The following is a 23,986-nucleotide window of genomic DNA, read 5'->3' as shown; positions in this document are numbered from 1 at the left end:
CTGAAGTCAGAGGGAGTTTCTAAAGAATCCAGACATTGCATTCTTGTGTTTTACAACTTCACCTGGTTTTCCATTGAATAGAAAATAAAGTGCCTTCACCTCCCAATTCTTATCCTAACCCTTCACAATCTGGTAAACATAATGATTGCACTTTTTACATTGAAAATAGTGGTGAGGTATATCCCGATATACTGTATCACTACAGCAATCTATCCTAAGTAACTCTTATTATGCCTCCTGCAAATTCAGAGCTATAACCCATATCCTTCTCTTTTTAATTAAGCATTATTATTGGGTTTCCCCATATTTATCCCTGTGGCTTATATTGGAGATGGCCCCAAGAAATCTTGATAAGAAGTGGGGAAGTAATATGGGGAAGGTATGGGAGTCAACGAAGAATACATTATTAAGGAACTTACCACTGTGAGTACTAGAACTCAGCCTACTGATGATCTCTGGAAATGATATGAAATACACATCAGAGAGCAAGGGAGTTGGGGTATTTATACACCACTCCACTTGGTCTTTGGTTAGGATTACCCCTGGGTAGGGATGGTTTATTCTCTGCTACCTCTGGGCTACTGCTCTTACAGCCAGAACTATTCTTAAACCCAGAGAAAGCCCTTAGGAAGACACATACATCAGCCACCTGCTGGAATGCACTGAAGTAGTGAGACCTGAAGAGCCATGGGCCAGATACAGGTACTGCATGAAAATCTAGTTGCTCCACAATCCTTGCCAACGCTTGGCATAGTCAATTTCTTCTTCAGTTCCTCTTTTCATTCTGTGGTTGGAGACTGCTATCACATGTTTGTTAGCTGTTTTGGATATCATCTTTGTGAAGGATGTGAGCCTTTTGGTCATATTTAACTTTGGTTGTATGGCTTTTTTTACATATTTTTTGGAGGATACATACATACATGTTCTTTGTTGGATGTCTGCATTGGAAATATCTTATTCTAATCGGTGTCTTCCCTTTTCTTTCTTGTGGGGTATCTTGATGAAGAGCTAGTCTTTATGATTAGTGCATTTTGTGTCCTGTTTAGGAAATCTTTGCCCACACAGCAGTCATGAAGATAGACATTTAAGTTGTCTTTGGAATCTTTATTGTTTGATTTTCAACACTCTGGTATATAATTCCATGAAATCGTTTTATGTGTATGATGTAAGAGGGGATTGATTTTTTTCATATTTATATCCAATTGCTCAATCACCATTTATTATATTTAAAGACCATTTTTCCCCACTACATGGAAGTGGTACCTTTGTCATAAGTCAAGGGGCCTTATATACATGAATCTGTTTATGAATCCTCAAGTGTTTACCATCAACTAAACAGTCTTAGCCGTACAGAAAGTAAACTAATAGTAATAAACTAACTCACTCTAATAAGAGGTATATCCAAAAACCCACAACAACCATCAATTTTAGGGGTGAAATGTTAAAATTTTCCTCCAGAGTCTAGGGATAAAATATGATGTCTGCTATCATCACTTTTATTTATCATTGTACAGAATAGCCTACCTAGAGCAATCAGGCGAGAAAAAGAAAATAAAATATGTAAGAGTTGGAAATGAAGATATTCAACACTCTATTCACAGGTGACATAATAGATATATTAAAAAATCCAAAATATTATACATTTAAACTAATAAAATTAATAAGTGCATTTAGCATAGTCCTGCAAACAAGATAAATGTAAGAAAATCCATTCTATATACTAGCACCAAAAAAATTGAAAATGAAATTCAAAAATGATTTTATTTGACTACCATGGGAAGCATCAAATAACTAGGAATAAATCTCACAGCAACATGTGCAAGACCTTTACACAAAAAACTATAAAACATCGCTAAGAGAAAATTTTAAAAATACAGAGGAATCCATCAAGGATAATAAGACATCATTGTAAAGATATCAGTTCTCACATGGGTGTTTAGATTTAATGTAAAAAAGAATCACATCCCAGCAAGTTTATTTGTGGAAATTGATCAACTGATTCTGAAATGTATATGGAAATGAAAGGGCCAAGAGAGCCAAGAAAATGTTAAGGAAGAAAAAGAACAGCATTAAACACTATGAAAGCACCAGGTATCGAGACATGTAAAAGTACATTTCTAAAGACAGCGTGTTATTGGCATAAGGATAGACTGACTGAGACCTGGGTGTTGGTATTTTTGGAAAGCTCCAAAAATGTTCTAATGGGCAATCAGATGGAGAAACATTTTTCTAGCCCTAATTTTTACCTACTTTCTTGACTCCTGTTGAGGTTGGCCCTTCCACTTGTATTCCTATACCATTTTTGTTCCCTTCTGTGTACCTGTCACATTGTATTATGCCTAGTCAGTCTCCCCTTATAGATGTTAACTATATAAGGGCAGAAACTTTTTCTTGTATGTCAATATGGCCTGCCTAATATCTAATATGTAGAGAAGTTCCTAAATAAGCATTCTTTAAATGGCTTAAAGAACCACTGAGTTCAATTATTGAAATAATCCCCTCTTTCATGAACCCCAAACTGTGCGGATAACACTTAACACATCTCTGTGTCTCTGAATCACATGCACAGCCTCCCCAAATACCAAAAGTAAAAGATTTATTTTTTTTTCTTGCTCTCTGGAGTGTTCTTATAGTTTAACTTCCATAAAAAGGGACTTTAAAATAACATTAAACAAGAAATACAAATAAGAAAGTACCTTTCAGACTGAGATGATGGCAGGGCAACAATCACATTGGCATAAAAAGTGAGTGGGTGGAATTTGTGGCACGTGCTTGCATTTGACTGTTTATTGTAGCTTATATATAAGCCAGGGCTTTGGCCTCTCTCCTCATAAAATCCTGCTGGTCTACAAAGATACCAGATGGAAGGCCACAAGGTTGTTATTTTTTAATCATTCTGGTTAGCTATTGATTTAGGACCAAAAATGAGGCAAGTGTACACAAAGAGCATAATTAAAAGGTGTGTAATTCAACTTTGGTTCTGATACATAAAGCCCTGCTATAAAATCCTGGACTATGTGGTCATACTGAGGCAGTTTCACTACCCCAGGTCAGCCCCCTCATTCCTGGACAGTCTCAAGTATTAGCAAGTTCTTCCCTGGCTTTCGATACCACACAGATTAAATTTCATCCATCTTGCTCAAGTCAGACCCCAAAGGTTTGAACAATGTTTGCCTGATCTTTACTCTTCTGATTTAATGGCCCGTTTTCTTGCCACTGCTCTTCATATGGGTCTACCTCAATCAGCCTCTCTAGACATTCACTCCTACCATACTCTGATAGTCCCAGAGAGGGGTGATAACCACAGAATGTGTCTCTAGCACCCTTTGTTATGAGCTTATAGTACCTTTTTGTTATGAGCAATATATTTGTTAATTTAGCTTGTGTCGGTTAATTTTTCTGCCTTAACTTTACATATACTTGGCTTCTTAATGAGGTCTCAGTATAAAAATAACCCACAGTCTTTTTTCTTATTTTGCTGTACAGACACATCTCTGCAGTATTATACCTGTATAGTTCATCTTTTATACTTGTGTAGTTATCCATTTGTTTCTATTAAATTCTTTCTCACCAGATTTCATCTAACCTAGTTTTGATCCTTTGATCCAATTTATGAGCAATTGAACTAGTTTTCGTTTTCATCACAGCATGTAGTCATGCCTTCATCTACGATGTTGATCCCAATGCACAAGAACTGAGCCCTCTAGCATGTGGTAGAGGTGACATTGATCCATTAATGAGCATCATTTGGATGAAGGTCCTCAACCAGATACAAATTCACCTAATAGCTATATCTCACAGCCCACATTTCTCCAGCTTGCCCATAAGAACACAAAAGTGGACTTTTCAAACATCTTACTGAAAACCATCTGCACAATGTCTACATCATACCCATATTTGCAATAGGAGACTTCAGTCATTGTACCCTAAGAAAGTATGATTTTCAATTTGAATGGATGATTCAACCACCTTGTCAAAGAAGAGGGGGAATTGCTGCCAGGAGAGGATATACTCACCCTGGCATTGAAGCTACCTTCTTAATAAGTAGTAGTAGCTCCTAATTCTGTTTTCATCTGTCTAACCTCTCTGAAGTCACTTAGTTGTCACAACCTTTTAACTTCTGCCATTTCTGGGTAACTTGGCAATATCCTTACTGGTTACCGTTTCACCCAACATGATTAACTGCCACTCTCTGGTCACTCAGAAGAAAAAAGGGCCCCATCACAGACCATCTCAGGCACTAACATAAGGAAAAAGGCTCCCTGAATCAAATGCCTGCCAAGATCTGGACTGACAAACCAAAGAATCTTAGTAATGGGAACTATGAAAAAATTACATTGGTTTGCTAACTAGAACAATTTCTCCCTACTGAGCAGGTATGGGGTTGGAGCAGTGCCGCTCGTTGGCTCAGGCAAGAGGAGAAATGGAGTAACTCAGAGACCGAGAGCACAGGCTCTGGCTCCTGGGGGAGCTGAGATTTGCATTCTGGTTCTTCCTTGGGTATTGCTAAATCTGGGGTCTTGGGAAACTTTCTTACTGTGTGCTTCTGTTTCCTCATTTGAAAATGGAGATAAGAATAGTTTCTACCTTAGAAGATGACTGTAATGGCTAAATAAAATTAAAATGCACCTCTAAGACATGATACTGAATAAGAGTTCATTTAAAGTTAGCTATTACTATTCCATGTGCTCAACAAACTATCTTCTAATTTGATTTTGGCTGTCCAAGTTTACATACAGGAAAAGAGGGCTAGTTAGTCATATTTCTCTATTGTATATTTTTGTACTATTTTAGCTATAGCTAAATATCCGAATGTAAATTCTATGAGACCAGGGATTTTTCTCTGCTTTTTTTCATGCAGAACCTAAAACTGCTTGCCGCATAGAAGTACTTAATTAGCATTTGTAGAATGAATAAAGAAATGAGCATAGCTCCCATTTGTCCACATTCACTATCTCCTCAGATTACTTATGTGGTTTAGGTAGATAAAATAAGAAAACCTGGGTAGAACATTTAGCACTGCCAGAGACAGATACATATTCAATAAATAGCAGCTATTATGATGTTTACATGACTCCCACAAGTTCACTGAGGGGAGATAAAAAGCTATGGACAGATAAAAACAAGCTACAGAACAAATGGGTTTTCTCTACTCTGGGGACTTTCAGTCCAGTGGAGAAGCAGACCAAAATAATTCAATAAATTAAGTGTACAAGACAATATGAAAATACAAAACACTGGGTTTTACCCATGTCAGAGAGGTAAGCAAGGCTTCTCTGGCAAATTAACTTTTCAGTGGAGACATAAAAATTGAGTGGGAATCCTAAGTAAAGAAAGTGATAGAGAAAAACATCCCAGATACAAGGATCTGCTTGTGCAAAGGCCCTGAAGTAGGCAAGATTTTGGTTTCCTGGAAGAACAGAGAGAAGCCAGTTGAAAGGTATGAGTGTGAGGGAAAATTTGAGCTATACAGCCAGACATCTGGCCAGGGGCAGGACCATACAAGACATTATAGGCCAGGCTAAGAATTTAGCTGTGCAACCAGGAAGTCTTTGAATGGTCTGAGAGACATTCAAATTATTCTGGCTGCTCTGAGGAGAACTGAGGACACATTCAGGCCCACCATTTGCCTGAAGCCCAGAAGAGCAAGTGACAGGAGCAAGAGGAGAGGATGGAGGTCTGCTGTGGCTGACACTGCCTCAGCGCACACACCCAGGGGCTCTGTCAGGACATTAAGAAGCATTATTTCTGATTGGCCAAATTAGCCACTGATGCAAGACCAATTTTCTCCTCCTGTGAGGAATTCTACCTGTCAAAGAAAAAAATGGAAATGATAGACGGCAAGGCTGCCTTTTCCTTATTATGCCTATCAAGGGGTTATTTGCATTTTCCCAGATGCCCAAAGTAAAAATAGGCAGACAAAACCTACCTAATTTGTCTTTCTTCCAGAACTCACAGGATATTCATATATCAACCTTGTCCTTTTCCACAGCACCAGACTATAGGAGGGCATATCTTTTTATTCCTTATCTCATCCCACTTGCCTCCTCTCCACCCCATTCATTTTGCAGATAGAAAACCTAAATCCCTGACCAACTAAGTGGCCACCAAAGATTATTGTCAGAGATAAAGCTGGGATTAAAAACGAGTCTCATAATTCAAAATCTTCGTCCTCCCATATTCATATTAGACACAAAAGGCATTGGACCTAATGGGTTCTCTCTCACAAAAGCATTCTGTTTCAGTGTATGGTACAGGGAAATGAGCGGTCAATAGGAATGAGTATTTCAGTTCTTCCCTTTACATAGAGGAGCTATCCTGAGGTCCAGTAAACTTACTGGGCTGTTTACTGGGTATCTAAACCTGGATGTTCCAGAAATGTCTCCAACTCATTATACCTCAAACAGAAATCACTATCATTCCCACCCCCCATTCCTGTTTCTTTTTCTGCATTTCTTACCTCAAAACTGCTTTTCCTCCAGGCATCCACTGATTCCCTCTACCCTAACCCCCGCATCCCATTAATCAGACCGCCCCATATGTTACTTCTCAAATATCTCTCACATCATTTCTTGGACACTTCCAACTCATCCCCCATTGCTTTTGCTTTTGCCTAAGCTTAAATCCTGATGATTGCTGTAGCCACCAACTGTTCTCTTGGCTAGAGTCCAATGTCTTCCTTCCCGCCTCCATTCTCCTCTCTACCACCAGCATGATCCACCCAAAATAGGGATCCTGTGGCTCTACTCTTTTAAATCCTTCAATAACTACTCCCCAACAGTTGCATGAACAACCAAGGCTTAGCGTTGTACCCCATTCTCTTCATGATATCCTAGTCTAGAACTCCCCACCTTGCACCTTGTGCTCAGCCATACCAAATAACCCGCTGGTCCTCCATAGCACATAACCTAGCCCTCCATTAACTCTGACATCATCTCCCACCACTCTTCTTCACTCTTGCCTACTTGCTGTTTCTCTAACCCACCATGGTACATTCTTGCCTAGCATTTTTGCACTGGCTGTTCCCTCTGTCTGGAACCCTCTTCCCCCACATATTTGCATGGCTAATCCTTTCACCTTCTTCGAGGCCACCCAAATGTTACCTTCTCAATGAGGCTTACCCTTGCCACCTATTTATTTTTTAAAATATATTTTTATTGATTTCAGAGAGAAAGGGAGAGGGAGAGAGAGATAGAAACATCAGTGATGAGAGAGAATCATTGATCGGCTGCCTCTTGCATGCCCCCTACTGGGGATTGAGCCTGCAACCCTGGCATATGCCCTTGATCAGAATCAAACCCGGGACCCTTCAGTCTGCAGGCCGACGCTCTATCCCCTGAGCCAAACTGACTAAGGCACCCTTTCCACATATTTAAATTTGCACACGGGATATATATTTTACCTATTATGCTCATCATTTATTGTCAGTGCCTCAATGCCCCCCCTTTACCCCTCCCTCTAACATGTAAGTTTCAGAAGGCAGGGAATATTTACCTTCTTAAGTTTATTGGTAAATTTTAACCCCCCAAAACAGTACCTGATAAATAGTAGGTTTCAAATGAATTTTTGTTGAATAAATTGAATGCATAGATGTGCATGTTATTTCACATTTCTCTTTTCACGTGTTTTTCTCTATGTCTGAAATATCCCAATCCATTCTATTCCCCAAAGTCTACAATCTTATTGATATTTTTTTTTTTTACTTCAAACATTTCTTGTTTACCTATTGGTTTCCCCAACTTCTTGGGTCAGGAGAATACATCTTATCTTCCTATGCCTATCTCCTAATACATATCAGAAAATAATAGGCACTTAATCAGTATTTGTTGAACTCAACCGACCTGAATAATGTTGTATTTCAAGAAAAGGACCTAAATGCATAGATCACATACAAATTGACCAAATTACACAGAAGAGCTCATTCTAAAACCGTCAATGACCTTTATTCCATAAGTTCTTTTGCTTAACACAGAAGGTTCTGGTATATCAAGTTGGATAACTAGTTGAGGCAGGCCTTAATGTTTGCAAATTTTATTTTGCCAGGGCTTCAGAAATTGTAATTAGGTCTTGAATAGCTAGTCTCAGACCAGATGGTTAGTACATTCTGATTTTTAGAATTAGGGAATGCTCCTTGGCTAAAAATAAATTAGAGAAGTGGAAAATGGAATCACTATTACTTAGTTATTACATGTAGGGTATTGTGCCAGAGAGTTTACATATATTAACTCTTATCCTTCCAACAAACTTGTGAAATAGATATCATGTCTGTATTTTACAGATGAGGAAGCTAAGGTTCAGAGAATTAAATACCTGTTCAAGGTCACACAACAAGTAAGGGGCATGACTGGAATTTGACCCAAATGCCCTGTGGAACAAAATCCCAGCCCTTGACTAGGTTGCTTCCCCTCCCACAGTGTGGAAGTTTTAGTCTCAGACTCATCTTCCTATGCATTATGAACTTACCCACCTGCCTTATTGCCTTTGCATCTGTGGTGTCTGGTTCTTTTATTCATCTGAACACAGTGTGGAATGTTTCCTACAATGTACTCACTCTTTCATAGCTCAGACCCTATGGAAGTATGAAATGTAATAAAATTTAATGCTGGCCTGCAAATGCCACCAAGTATAACACAGAAGCCAACCAAATCGCAGGCCTGCTTGGAAGAAGTGCCCCTCTCAAATGAGCTACCTGAAAAATCCCACCCACCCCTTTCACAGCGTGGACTGACTGACCTGCTTTGATTCTGAAGGGCAGGTCTATAAACCTGAACATGAACTTTTTTCATTTCCTGCTCAAGAATTTTCAATTTCTTAGCAAAAACAAAAACAAATAAAAGCAAGGGAGGAAGCAGTCAGGGAAGGTGGAAGGAGTATGGGAGAGGAAGTTTGTTGCAATTACATTTTGAACAGCGAGATATATGCTATGATTATCCCCTGGGACTGAGCAAAGAACAGCCCAGTTTTAAAAAGCCCTTTAAGGAGGATTGTTGTGAATGACAGACTTGCCAACGCACTGAGAAGCCTAGTCCAAAGAAAAAAAACTGTATTCAGTTTGGTTACAGCCATCTGTTGTCATGACCGAGGCCATGAAGGGTAGAGGAGTAAAAAGCTGTCATAGAGCAAGAGACCATATTCACCAACGATGGCTCAACCCACTGACTTAGTTCCAGCCGGGAAAAGCATCAGTAAAGACATTTAATAATCAAAAAGCTTAGCTGAGTAGAAACATAAAGATGACAATTATGTAGCCCCAAAGGTCAAACGTGGATAATGCATGCTTGGGGAAGGCTGAAGATGCTTCCAGAAGCTTGACCTCTAGGACCTACTGGATACTCCACAGACAGGGGTGAGCAGAACTCGGTCTGTAACCAGAGAACAGTCAATCTGTTGGTGCACTGCTTAGGCTGATAGTCTCTGTTCTGCTGTCCCGTCATTTGTCTCTGTCATGATTGACCTTTGCCATAAAATGGGCATCATTCAATTTTATGGCTGGGAGAGGCCTTCGAGATTGATCTTATCCACACCCCCTCCCCCCATTTTACTGATGAAGTTTCTCAGACATAGATAGATTTAGGGAATTCAACTTTCAGGAGAACATGAAGTGCAATCGCAGAACACACATTCTGGATTTTCCAGGGTAGTGCTGAATGTGCATATCCTTCCTGGCTGGCCCCATGCGTATACCTGTATTTGTCAGAGCATGTGTTCCAATTTGAGATTTGGAAAAAATATGATCACCTTATGGCTCAGAAAATAAGGTTGGAGAAAATAAAATGTTCATAAAATCTAGTTTGGCTTGTGCATCCACGCCGAGGTGCACAAACCAGTAAAAGAAAGAGAATAAAAACAGGTATTTGTTTAAGCTTTCATGGAAATACGTGTTTTGGGGGAGAAACTGCAAACATATGGAGGTCCCCGCTTGAGCTATTCATAAAGGTGACAATAGGAAGAAATACAGATAGTTGGGGGAGGTAGTACTTGTACCTGGAATGGAGTGAATTATAATTTAGCAGGTCCATAGAATTAATTTTCATGCTTTTTAACAGCTTGAGAACGCTCTGTGAAAAGCAGATCTAAATCCATTACCCCCGTGCTGCTAATCTGGAAAGAGGCTGAGCATGAGAGATGCTGGGGAGGATGAAAGCAAGTGGGTGAAGGACACTGCTGCCCAGGGAGCTACAGTGGCTATCAGAAGGGATAGCCACTTGATGGCAAGGGTGGACCCCAAGAGAGAGGGATGTGGGGTGAGCTGCAGGGCACTCTCCTTCCTCCTAGAATCTGCTCCCTCCACTCAGAGTAGGAGACAGTCCCTCAGAGCCTCCCCTGAAGTCAAACAGCAGCCCAGTTGGTGGGGTGGGGGTGGGGGAGAGTAGGAGTGGGAAGGCCTCAGGAGCATTCTTTGTGTAAGAAAAGGAAAATCCACAGTAGACTCAGGAACCCCGTAAAGAGAACAGAAGAATGCGCCTTTGTATTAGGCACAGCTCTTTCTTTACATGGAAACTAGAAATGTGAAAACTAAATTGCAGGAAGCTGCCTTTCTCCTTTCTTATTCTCCCTCCCTTCACACCGTGCCTAACTATGCAAACATCCGGGCCCTAAAAGAACATCAAATATTGGTCGGTGGAGTCTTAACATCCAGGAGCAATCCAGCAATGTTTGCACAGGGTGCCTGGGAAACTCTTAGATTCCAAAAGCATTGCAAGTCTAATATTCCCCAGTGAAAGAACACAGTCAGAGCCTCTAAACATGTCCTGAGGTAAATAAGACAACATTATTTAACCCTCAAATTGAAGCAGTGATTTGGGGAAGCTTTTACATGTTATTGGCATTTTTCTTTTTTAGCATAGACATTGTAAGAGACAAAAGTTTCATTGCTACTTAAGAAGGGATCCTTTTCTCTTAAATGAACTTCCTCTTTCTACTTGCACAATAAAAAGGGGTGTGTGTTAATAGAGCCAGTCAGATAGTGAGCTTGCTTGCCTCTTACCCTTGCGTGCCCACACCCCCCAGTACCTTTCATTCAGAGGGCTGTTATCTTTATCATGTACTTAGCAACCTTTTTTTTTTTTTAAGTGAACACAGCCTCCTCCATTTTACAGAAAGCAATGAGAATTGTACCACAGGAATGACACTAAAGGGATTGAGAAGAGACTGAAGATCAAGTGCTAACAAATTTGAGTTTGTAGGTTGAGATATTGCCTGTGTGTCTCTTATCCCCTTCCCCATATTCATTTTCTGATTAAGGCAACTGAGCACCTACCTCATTTTGGTTCCTGTTTCTTTTGTAGTTCCCCTTCCAGTTAGAGGCTCAGTACAGGGTAGGAAAAATTCTGACTGTTCTAGTTGTGTGTATGCGTGTGTGTGTGTGTGTTTCTGTTTATAGACAAAATTATCATTTTTGTATACATGCCTCTCCCCAGATAACTAGGTTATTAACTACTTGATAAGCAACCTCACATGCTTACTATCTTCAAAACCCAACCAAGAAGCAAAATGTCTACCAGAGAGTAAAAAAAATGATGGACTGCTTTTTTTAAAAGTATCACTGAATGAACGAATTCTTTGCTTCTGATTGAACCTGCTTGGAGGCCTTACTTAGTACAGATGGATCCCAGGAAACCATGTTCCATGTACAACTCAAGCTGCTTTTGTTTGATTTGGGGAGATAATCTATTTTTTACACCAGGAGTATAGACTAAAATATAAACGGGGATATTTTGCTCCCTCTGTATATTTTGGGTTCTAACCAGTCGCCATATATTATGTCAGTCGTTTCTTTCTGATCTCTCCAGGACAGAACATTATTCCATCCTGTGAGCAACAGCTGCATGGATTGCAACCCCGCAGAGAAGAAGATTTTCATGGCCAGATGTGACCCCCTATCTGAGACTCAGCAGTGGATTTTTGAACATATTAATATGACTGTTTTAGAAAAATTTAACCACCATGCCAGCTCCTAGAAGGAAAGAAGAAGGAGTGATGACCTCCAGATTCTAAAAAAACTAAAATTTCTCCAGCACCGGGGTGGAAGGCATCGGGAATAACATTTCCTCGATCTAGGAAGCCTGGTTTAAAGGCCCGTCAATGCCACGTTAAAGTAGGTTGTCCTGGAGAACTTCCTGCATCTGAAGAACTTGGCGGAGAACCTCACCAGCTGCTTCTGAGAACTTGAGACTAGCAGTTCCCTTGCTGGCCAAGGGCGAAGATTATTTAGGGATGTTTCAAAACAACTGCTGAGTTAATAAATCCTAGCATTTCTCAGGTCAAATCCTGCAGTAGTGAGTAGCTATGAATGGATCCTATCATTCGGGTGGGAGGGGGGTGGAAATGGAGTGCATGACTGCTCTGACAACCTGAAGATCCCGCAGGTGTAGAACTAGCCACGCTGAACGGGCGAGCTGGACTCTTTGGTGCCATTCTCTGACTAAGAATGGGTTAAGCAGGTTTAACCCTTCAAAGTGCTGCAGATGATTTTAGAGTGCTCATACCATTCTGTTTTCTTGTTGTTGTTTTTTAAATGAAGGTGTGCTATGTAATGTAAGACTTAAATTACATTATGAAACGGACTTCCAGTGTTTCCGTTCTTGCACCGGCCATTTTCCTTTTCGGGCAGAAGTAACTTATTTTTCCTAAAAATTCATGCTCCATCCATCAGCTGAAGTTCAAAGTCAGTGCCCTTGTATGAATCCACTTTAAAAACAAAATCAGAACACTATGCTACCCAGTTACTCCAAAGAGGATGATTTCACAGAAGCAGCAAAACTATGTAAGGTTTAGGAGAGGGATTTCCGTAGGAAACCGATTTTTACTTTTCTATTCTTTTTAGAATTCTAGAAGCCTGATGTTTGTCCAGTCATAATTTTTATTAAGGAAGGGAATGGAGTGAGGTTGATGTAATTTGTTTAAGGAGATTCTTAAACCCAAATAAATCTACACTCCAAGTGCCGTGTGAAAATGTCTCCATTCACTTCAATTCTGTTTGGTCAGTCCTCGGGACAGAGAAGTGGTTTTGTTTGTTTGGTTTTAGATATTTTTTGTTTTATGTCACTGATATTAATGATGTTTTTGTTTTACTTGGACGTGCACCGAAGGAATTTCCATTAATAAAGTGCTTCTGACACTGTTTTCTGTAAATGGGACAATATTTCAGGGGTGAAGAAAGGAATGATTAAAAAGCTAAGTGGAGCATTTAATCCTTAAGACAATCTTTTTTTTTTTTACTTTTCAATAATAACGGGGGTGGGAGAGGAATATATAGAGAGATTAAGATGGGTCTTAAGAAAAAAAATTATGTTTATTTTACATTCCTCAAGTTTTTTCTAGTAGAAAGAAGTGTTTATTTTGCTTTCATTGTTTTCTCTTAATGTGGTTTCCTTGTTAAAATGTACACATCGTCTTGGATATAGAAGCAGTGAATTTTAGAATTGGGAAGACTCTTAGTCCAATCCCTTCGTTTTTATCGATAAATGACACAAGCCCAGAGAGGAGGGCCCTCCTTCCTGGCAGGGCAGAGGGGTCTTCTGAGCCCGTCCAGTGCCTCCTCCTGCTCTGTGTCGCCTCACTCTGCTACCCGAGGCGGTTCTGATTATTCCGCCGATTTAACTCACCATTTCCCATCACTAGCTGAAACATCACACCTCCCTGGGGGTGCCTACAAGAGGAGCATTCACACTCAGAAGCTTCACTGTATGAAACCTCTTCTTGTAAATGTTCGTGGTTTCGTTCTCTCCTCGAAATCTAATCAAAATGTCCAGTTAAGCTGCCCTGCTAATAGTTGGGGAAGAGCTATTTTGTTATCTTTACTGATTTTTCAAGCATTCTTTTGAAGAACTCTTCTTTTTAAACTGACAGATTTTTTTGAGTAGGTCAAGAGATCTTGAAGGTTTCAAGATGCATAGTAGAGAAAATCAATAGTGAAAAATGAACCTGTGTACTGGGCAATTCAGAGAGTGAGAGAAGCTTTGTCTCAAGTGTTCAGAGAGCAATCTGGTTTTAGAAGTAGAAGTGCCTATAAAAATTCTCATTATGTCATTAATCAGTTGACTGCTATTTACACTTCTACGCAAGCGTCAACATTGGGTCCTGCACCCTGGACAGCTGTGTTAGATGCTCTAATCATGGGAAGCTAGCCATAGCATGTTGGCCACTGTCCTCGGAGAAAGTCTGGGTATCGCATCATTTTAATGTAACCTGCAGGATCAACAAAGATTGGTTTCCTGATTATAGATAAACTACCTTTTGGATCTAATCTCACCTTTGAGTCCAAGGACGTAATGTAAAAATTTAAAACTAACGAAACAAACAAACAAAAAAAAGAGAAGCTTGACACAATCAAAGCCAAAATTGAAATTTCAAACTGCCAAAAAATTGTTAAATGTTTGCAAATGGGAACCATCCCAATAGAATAAAATGAAGCCACAAGAATCTCCCCCTAAGCAGCAGGGCCAGGCTCTGGCAATAAGCACATGTCAGGAGACATTCCCCATACCACCCAGGGTTGGGACTCTACTTGAAATACCACCATTACCATTCTGAAAAGTAGGAAATTGCATATGTTGGTGTATCTATTTGGCCAAGAGGACTGAACAGATTTCAGAAAGATTCTCTTCTCTGGAAAGAACATGATTTAGATGCTGATCAGTACTCAGCTGTTCAGAATAGAGGGAAAATGTCATAAACTTCATCTGACCTCAAAAATTACTAGTTCTCCATAAGAGACGGCTTTGTCAGAAGTTAGGAAGTAGTTAATTTATTAAATCCTTTTTGTGTATTTACTGAGAAAAGTCTGTCCTGGAAAACAGTTGTGAACTAATTGTGGGATTTATACTTTGTTCCAAGGCTGGATTAGCACCATGGCAATAACGATGTATTGGTGTCTATGTCTACTACTACTATTTAGTTCAAAATATTAATGTGATCACATGACTGGTTTTAAATGTATTCATTATATCTGAGGCCTCAGTGAATAATGCCAGTTAAAGGATTATTTTGTGAATGAATAACATAGAGCTTTATAAAATAAATGCATAACATATATTGAAAATGGATTTATAACCAATAAAGGAGAATGTTAGGCCCATCCTCTTCTTGATCTTGCCAAACATAAAACCAATGCCAACACTTGACATCATTGCTTTTAGGGGCAATTATATATGGTTGGTTGTTTTTCTTAAAGTAAAAACACCCAAAAGGTCAATAAAGGGCATATAAATAACTACTTTGTGCTTCTTGCCCTTCCATAAAAAAAGATAACTTCTATTTCGATCCTTTAATAACTATCTCCATCAGAATAGCAAAAAAAGTGTGTGTATATGTGTTTTTTTATTGAAAAGACCAGCACTGTTTATGTCAGACCAATCAAAAGAGCCAATGACACTTTATAAGGTCAAGGTTCAATCAAGGAAGGCCACACCCACCCTGTATTGACATTCCCTGCCCAGGACCTCACACACCTGAGGATGAGGACAGAACTGATGGCAAGACCCCCCCCCTCCCCCCCCCCCCCGCTTTTGACTTCCCATCTGAAGTGTTACAGAATCTTTCCCAGGAGTGGACATTTCCCAAAGTCTTCAAATGCTGCCGGGTTATATTATTCGGAATTTGGAACCATCCTAATAATATGTGATTCTTGTGAACCTTGATTTATCCCTGGCAAACCATTTAGGAAGGCTGTAATATGCTTTCATAAAGAGGCGCTGGAGATAAGGCAGTCAGGCCTGGGTGTAAGGCATTTTATATACACCCTGAGACAGAAAACCTCAAAGGGAAAGTATTTTTAAGTGATTCCCTATGATTCTGGGAGTAAATATAAATGGCAAGAGGTAAATTGTATCTCTACACGTGGGTGCACATAATCCTCTCCATCCAGCTCGTCGACAAGTTCGTCCCTTGCCATCATAACTCTCAGATGACACCGCTAACTGTAATTACTCTCCATGTGTGGAACGGTGGTGAGGACGCCGAAGCGTGACAAGTGGCTGGTCTTCCCCACACTGCCGACATTGGAGGATTGCTCTTTGATTAATGTCTGTAGCCTTTGCTTGCAGAACTGGGAGCTGTTTGCAACTCTATTTGGTAGACTTGACATTGGCCTGAAGCTTTTATTCGCAGCCACTCATCTATCCACTTGACGCACCAGGCTGGCGTGTCTGGTACTGTGACTTAGCAGACAGCAACCAGGGCACATGTTTGGCACTTCACTTCAGAGCATTTCTCTGTCCCTCCTGCCTGAAGTTGCCCCCTCCAGCTCACCCCACAATAGCCTGCCAGGGTTTCCGCAATCTGCCACTCTCCACATTTGCTTGGTCCCATAGTGATGTGACCGGCCTCAGAACAGAAAGGCAGCTACATTTCAGAATCTTGTTGTGGATGACTTTACTCTGTCCTTGTATTCACCCTGGGGAGGATTGTTTATCACTAAGTGACATAGGTCCTGGTTTACCAGGGACACTCCTGCGTTATGCCTGCTGTCCTGCGTAATTACTGGTAGTGCCCCCTTTTACTCTTAAAAGTGTCCTAGTTTGTATAGCAAAATATATGGTGGCTCTATCTGTAATACACTAGCCTGCTTACTTCCTGGTTCCTCTAGGGACAGTTCAAACATTCTTTACTTATCAATGCCTGTCTTCTACAAGAAATAAGCTAGTCTCACCCCCGTCCTTCAAACAGGACCAGATAAAACCAGTTATATTTGATGATTGTCTATTGCATACACATGTTTCTTTACAAGTTGCTTAATGAAACCCTTTTAATAAGAGTTTTTACACTCATCTTAGTCTTTTTTTTCTGAATTAAGACAATTCTAATTTAAATGTTTTCTTAATTTAAAACTTTTTATTTGAAGTCTAAGTTATTTTATACTTTTTCAAGCTAAAAAACAGGAGGTCCTCACTACTAGCCATATTATTAATTCTCAATGTATGGTAAGGGATAGAGATAGATGGAGAGAGAGAGAGAGAGAGAGAGAGAGAGAGAGAGAGAGAGAGAGAGAGAGGCATTCTATCTGACATTGATCATATGACTCTCCTTATGAAGAAACTGGAGGGCTCAAAGTCAAGGTCATACAACAAGTTAACAGCAGATCCATAACTAGAATTCAGGCCTTTTGATGCTTAGTTCTCAGCCTTTTCAACTCTCCCTCATACTTCATACTTCAGTAGAGGGTCATGAGTCCACAGCAAAACCAAATATGAGATGTATTGAGTGACTTTAAAATAATGTGAACTATCATTTCTTGGGGGGCTATGTTCTTAACCCCTTAATCATGTTTGCTCTTCTCTGTGCCTGTGTATTTTTGTTGGTTTTCCCACAAGCTTATTAAAGTAAGAATGCCAAACTGAATTCAGGATTAGCCCCTCTTAATGAGATTTCCAAGGTACTCTGAAGAAAAGAAGTGATCGACTAAAGCTATTTGCATAGTTCTGTATGAAAAATCCTAAAGCAAATACTGCCTGCTTTGTGATTATTAATGGGTTCAGCCCTCAGCAGGAAAAAAAAACAGCCACCAAGCAAAGATTTTGCACTTACTTTGCAATAAGGCTCCAAACTGACCTTCTTTCATTGCCCTTATTTCTGTATCTTGTTCTGCCCAGTTCACCTCAGCCATCTGAGACTCTTTAAATGCCCTGATGTGACTTCCCTGGGCGGCAGTTTCTCACTACTGGGTATCCTGGAAAATATGTAAATAACTAGACCTTACCTCAAATCTACTAAGTCTGAATTTCTTGATAAGGCTGCTAGACACAGAAAAGTCTACAACTGAAAAGGTAATGAGTTGCTTTGTGCTCCACTCTGAATGTCTTACCACTAGTGAACAAGTTACTTCTCTGCCAGGGCTGTCTTGCTCACATACAGGGACTGCAAATGTCTGAAGGAAAGGTCAGTTGGAATCCAAAGCTAAACTTACGTTGAAAGAAACAAACCCAAGAGCATTTTCTTTCAAACACCTTCTAGTTTTTCTTAGGTCGTTGGTTATTAAACCTTAGCATTTAAGCACCTGGAGGGATAGTTACAACACAGATGGTTAAAACTCTGGGCCACACACCCCAAGTTTCTGATTCATTCCATCTGGGATGGGGCCCAAAAATTTACATTTCTAGCAAGTTTCTAGGTGATGATGATCCTGATGGTTTGGTATCCACACTTTGGCTTAGATTAATCGTCTCACCATTTTGAAAATACCTTTTTATTTTTTTATTTTTTTTAAAATATATTTTATTGATTTTTTACAGAGAGAAAGGGAGAGAGATAGAGAGTTAGAAACATCAATGAGAGAGAAACATCGATCAGCTGCCTCCTGCACATCCCCCACTGGGGATGTGCCCGCAACCCAGGTACATGCCCTTGACTGGAATCGAACCTGGGACCCTTCAGTCCGCAGGCCGACGCTCTATCCACTGAGCCAAACCGGTTTCGGCGAAAATACCTTTTTAAAGATAGTCTTATTAATGTTGAATGGGTTTAGAAGCCATTTATCATTTTTAAAAGCTACCTATTAGAAAATGATACCACCCCAACTCACTCAAAATCCAAATGAGTGTAACTCAGTTCAATAAATATTTACAGCCAAAAGAAAGGTCCTCTTTTAAGGCTCTTTAAAGCAGGATCACAGAGCTGGAAGACCAAGAACAGGCAGTATGATGGTCTCATGGTAAATATCTTTTTAATCAATGACATTTCTCAATTAAACTACAGTGAATAGGTCAAGACCCCTACTGTTAGTGCCTGGCATTGAACGTCACATTAATAATTTAATTCTTATTGCTCCTTCCTCTGAGCTGTTTGTGGACTCATACTACTTACTGTTGAATAGTACTAAAAATCGAAGGACGGCATAGTATGGTCAAATAATTTATTTACGTAACATTGCTTGTCGGTATCGCAGCCCTCCCAGCCCGAACCATGCTTTATCACTAGCTCTGTCTTGAGAAAAGAAACACTACTTTTTGGTGGCAAATACCTGGCCGACCTCATTTCAAATGCACTCTGAAAATATGATGGAGGTAGGCTCCTCTCATATTTGAAAACTGCTTAATTAAGGTTTAATTAAAAGTCTTTTAAGTGGAACAATATCTCACTATGTTCATTTCAGTTCAGTAACTTCATTAGAACTAGTCACAAAAGTAAAGAAAAGTTTAGTGTTTCTACCATGCAGGAACTGTGGTTCTCTCAGATTTGTAACCTCCTTTTCATGGAAAATAAATACTAAGATTTTTTTAAAGATTATTTCCTCCTCGTCCTCTGTATTCAAAAACAAAAGTTAATTGAGAATATTTTTTCCAGTTTATTTTAATTTCAGCTTCTAAGAGCACACAGAGAAAATCCTCCAAATGGCTTTCCCCCCCCCCCAAAATATTTTTCTGGTGTGTGTGTGTGTGTGTGTGTGTGTGTGTGTACACTAAGGATACAAAAAAGGGAATGTATGTGAAAGAGTGTTTGCTCTACTGATGCTTGCTCTTCAGATTTCTATCACCCAGCAAATGGATTGTGAAGGAATTTATAATGTGCTCATGTGCCAATAATCCAAGCCATGTGTGTTCAGATTTTGTGAAGGAGAAAAAGTACAGTAGATGCAAAAACTCCTTTTAGGGCCAAAACCGAGACAGGGCATCTCAAATCAAAAGGATAAATTTCTATCATCGGGACTTTCAATTCCTGTTAAAACTAGTCAGATCCAAACTACTTGAAGTCCAAAACAACACTCCCCTCTCCTAATAGAGAAGGGATTAAAGGAGGCAGAGACCAGCAGGGGATGGGGTTGAGAGAGAAAGAGAAAGAAACAGCCATGCTTTATTTTCCTTAAGATAATTTTTTTAATGTCCTGGAGGAAGCAGCAGGGAAGTGTGGGAGGGACTAGATGTCAAAGAAATAATCTCGCAAAAGAAATGCTGCCCTTGAAGCAAGGTGCCACTTCTCATTAGTATCTACCCGCCAGCAAATGGTGAGGGTCACACGCACACACACACACACACACACAGCCACACGCACACACAGGAACACACACAGCCACACACACACACAGAAACACACACACTCACACAGCCACAAACACACCCCACACAGAGACACACACTCACACAGCTGCACACACACACACAGCCACACACACAGCCACACACACACAGCCACACACACACACACACAGGAACACACACAGCCACACACACACTCACACAGCCACAAACACACCCCACACAGAGACACACACTCACACAGCTGCACACACACACACAGCCACACACAGTCACACACACACACCACACACACACCACACCACACACACACACACACACACACAGCCACACACACAGCCACACACACACAGGAACACAGCCACACACACACAGCCACACACACCACACACACACACAGCCACACACACCACACACACACACAGCCACACACACACCACACACACACACACACAGAAACACACACAGCCACACACATACCACACACACACACATAGCCACACACCACACACACACACACCACACATACACACCAACACACCACACACACACACCACACACACACATACCACATACACACTCACATACACAGCCACACCCACCACACACACACACACACACACACCACACATATCACACACACACACCACACACAAGCACACACATGCACACACCCTCCCAACCCACTTTCTCAGAAGAGGAGGCCTTAGGAAGAGTGCGAGCAACAAATGAGTATTAACTATGCAGAGTCACTTAGATGTCTGAAATAAAACCATCTCTGGGGCAACTCATCCCGAGGGTAAATGCCTCTGCTTGAGAAAGGACACAGAGCCCAGGTTCCGTCATGGTGAGTGACAGCAAAGACTTAACAGGAGGGGAGCTAATGACCTTATTTCTACATTCCTCAGTCATCTGCCGGCTGCCGAGAACGCCCACGAGTGGAGGCAGTGATGGTTCAAAATGGCCAGGGAGGGAGAAGGGCTCCAGGACCAAATGCACGCAGCTGGGTGGCAGCTTCTTAGCATGCTGATGAATGTCTCCCCTGCGGAGCCCACAGCACCCTGCTCTCTGGGCTGCTGGGGCCCAGCCACTGGCCAAGGCGCTGAGATCTTAGGGAGGCTCCTTGAGAAACTAGTCTGCGCCTCTCATTTCCTTCTTAATCTTTCCCTATTCCCATCTTCCTGAGTAAACGCCCTCCAGAAAGGAAGTTAGACCAGCAGGTCAGTGTACCCCCTTTGGGGACTTGGGGAAGTCAGAGCATCTTTCTTGCTGGGGTAAAGAGAAATGGTAGGACAGCAAGATCCCCCATCTTCCTTGACATCGTTCTTCATGTCTCTTCTCCCAAACTAGAAGCTGTTTCAGGCAATGTCAGCAGGCTGCCCTTTTCTCTGAGGACTCAGCATTCTCTCTAAATTTAATTCAATAAAAGTTTGTGGAGTACCCGTAAGAGTGAGGTTTCACATGAGACCGAAAGGTACAAACAGCTAGGGAAAAAATGTCTGTTCAGTTGTCAAAAAAATATATAATATTCTTGACCTAGTTGCAGCTCTTCTCTCCCATTTGAAACTGGCTAAACCTTTTTAAAATTCAGTTTCCTGGGGTGACATGGGTTAATAAGATTATACAAGTTTCAAGTGTACATTCCTATAATACATCATCTGTATATTGCATTGTGTGCCCGCCTCCCAAAGGCTAGTCTCTTTTTGTCACCATATATGTAACCCTCCTTACCCTCTTCAACCTCCCCCCACCATACTCTCTACTAATTGCCACACGGTGGTCTGTATCTGAGTCATTTTTGTTTGTTTGTTTTGTTTGTTCATTGGTTGCTTTCAAGTTTATACTTCACGTATGAGTGAAATCTTATGGTTCTTGTCCTTTTCTGATCTATTTCACTTAGCATGACACTCTCATGAGCCATCCATCTTGTTGCAAATGGCAATATTTCACCTTTCCATTGTATATATGTACCACATGTTCTTTATCCAGTCATCTATGGAAGGACACTTAGGTTGTTTTCATGTCTTGGCTACCGTGAATAATGCTTCAGTGAACATACAGGGACATGTATCTTTGTGAATAAATATTTTCAAATTTTGCGGGTAGATACCCAGAAGAGGGATTGCTGGGTCATATGGTAACTCTATTCTTAATTTCTGAGGAATCTCCCTATTATTTTTCATAGTGGCTATACCAATTTACTATTATATTCTCACCAACAGTCTATGAAGATTCCTTTTTCTCCACATCCTCTCTAACACTTGTTACATCTTGTCTTGTTGATAATGAGGTTTCAATTTGTATTTCCCTTATAGTGAAGTTGAGCATCTTTTCAATTATCTGTTGGTGAAACTGGCTAAATCTTTAACTGGGTGAGTCTCGCTCAAAGCATTGTGTTAATTATGAAATATGATAATGAACAAAATATTGCCATGCAACTTGTAAACAAAATGTAAATGAAACATGTTAGTACTTAATGAAAATCTGCCCTCTAGCAGCTTACAATTTAGCAAAGGATGCTAAGACAGTGAAGTTAATATAATTTACTGTACAAGCTAGGTAATTTTTTAGAGCGAAATGAGTTGTTATTAATAAGTATGGCGGAAAAACAGATGAAAACCAGAATTGAGGAAACTGGGACATATAGTTATCCTCTGCTTAAATACAGATTTAGTTATTTACTCATGTATAGGAGTTTAAAAAGAAAGGGGCCAAAAGAGGCAGTTAGAATTTTAGGCTTATTATACCTTCTGAATAGGGAATGGATAAGGGTAGAGGAGTACTTCTGGGAGAACAAATGACTTCTTGGAAGGGGTTCAGGGGAGAAAGAGCACTTATGGAAAAACAAGTGACTTTTTAGAAATATAAATGGGCCCTTAGGAGACTAGATGGGAGATACAATAATAATTTGTGACAATGTCTGTTAGGGTATGGTGCTGACTTCTACCTCCAAGAAAGGATTAAAATTCTTCCAGGGGTGGAGATTTATGACAATTGAATCCTTTTGGGAGGCTCTGCTTTTAGGCAGATAAAGGATTTCAGGTTCTCAAATGCCTTAGTTCAAAATAATTCTTATGCCAAAGTGTCCTATTTTAGGGTGGCATATTCTGATCTCTATCAGGGTTCACAAAGTGGATTTGGGTTTTCATACTTAGATTCTCTTATTGGGAAGCTCCTTGAAGTCATCTAGGCTACGTGGTTCTGTTTGCTATTTTTAAATGTAAGCATGAAGCTTTATGTAAAATAAAATTGTTCGCGTGTTATTATTGCTAGATTATGATGTCTAGGCTATTCATTGCTTGAAAATTTCCCTAAAATCTTTACTCATCAAATCAGGGTATCAAAATAATATCATAATAATCAGCGTAATTTAAGGAATATAAGTAAAAATCTTATAAAGAAAGTGTTGTGTTTGGAAAAGAAAATATAGTCTTCTCTGTTCTGATATGCAGTTATATACACTTAATTCTTAAAAAGTGAAAATTATAAAACAACTGAATTATTAAGTACCCCCCACAATATTAAAATGCTGTTTTGTAGTTTGCTTTATGTACATTGCCAATAGAGTTGTGTTTTCTTGATGAATGAGGGTTTTGGAAGGAGGCTGCTGTCAGGGAATTCAACAGTAAAACAAAACACTGAAGAAGACATTAAGTTTTTATTGCTAATTTACTTCCTTGGTTTTGCAATGCACCAGGGCTAATTCCTCTATCAAAGTGTGGTAATAATGTTGACAGACTTACCTGATAAATGTACCCCATTTTCAGAATGTGGGATGAACTGTGTTTGTTCAATTTTACTGCATCCTGAGACAAATGAAATTGGGGAAAGGCTGCTATGAAATGAAGCTATTTTCTACAGGGTTTGCTCCTGACAAGCTAGATTGCAGCCCCAGCAAAAACAAGGAAACAATAAATCATCTGCTTTATAACCAAGCAAACCAGCCAAAACAAAACAAACAAAAAACAAAACAAACAAATACAAGGCCCCTAACTGCTGTTTCAGCAATAGACCTC

General features: G+C 40.1%; 1 protein-coding gene across 1 annotated transcript in view; it reads left to right on the top strand.

Annotated features, from left to right (window-relative positions):
* GALNTL6 (polypeptide N-acetylgalactosaminyltransferase like 6) overlaps positions 1 to 14,295 on the top strand; it is a 937,179-nt gene extending 922,884 nt beyond the window's left edge. Inside the window, exon 13 of the mRNA XM_081090925.1 lies at positions 11,793 to 14,295. Coding sequence (XP_080947051.1) covers positions 11,793 to 11,960 — 168 coding nt within the window. The 3' untranslated portion in view covers positions 11,961 to 14,295. The remainder of the gene's footprint in view (positions 1 to 11,792) is intronic.
* Positions 14,296 to 23,986: the final 9,691 nt, after the last annotated feature.

This window comes from Myotis nattereri (genome assembly GCF_964212035.1).
Source record: "Myotis nattereri genome assembly, chromosome: 5".
Classification (NCBI taxonomy): domain Eukaryota; kingdom Metazoa; phylum Chordata; class Mammalia; order Chiroptera; family Vespertilionidae; genus Myotis; species Myotis nattereri.
The sequence above is the reverse complement of the archived record's forward strand: the minus strand, read 5'-3'. Positions and strand labels throughout refer to the sequence as shown.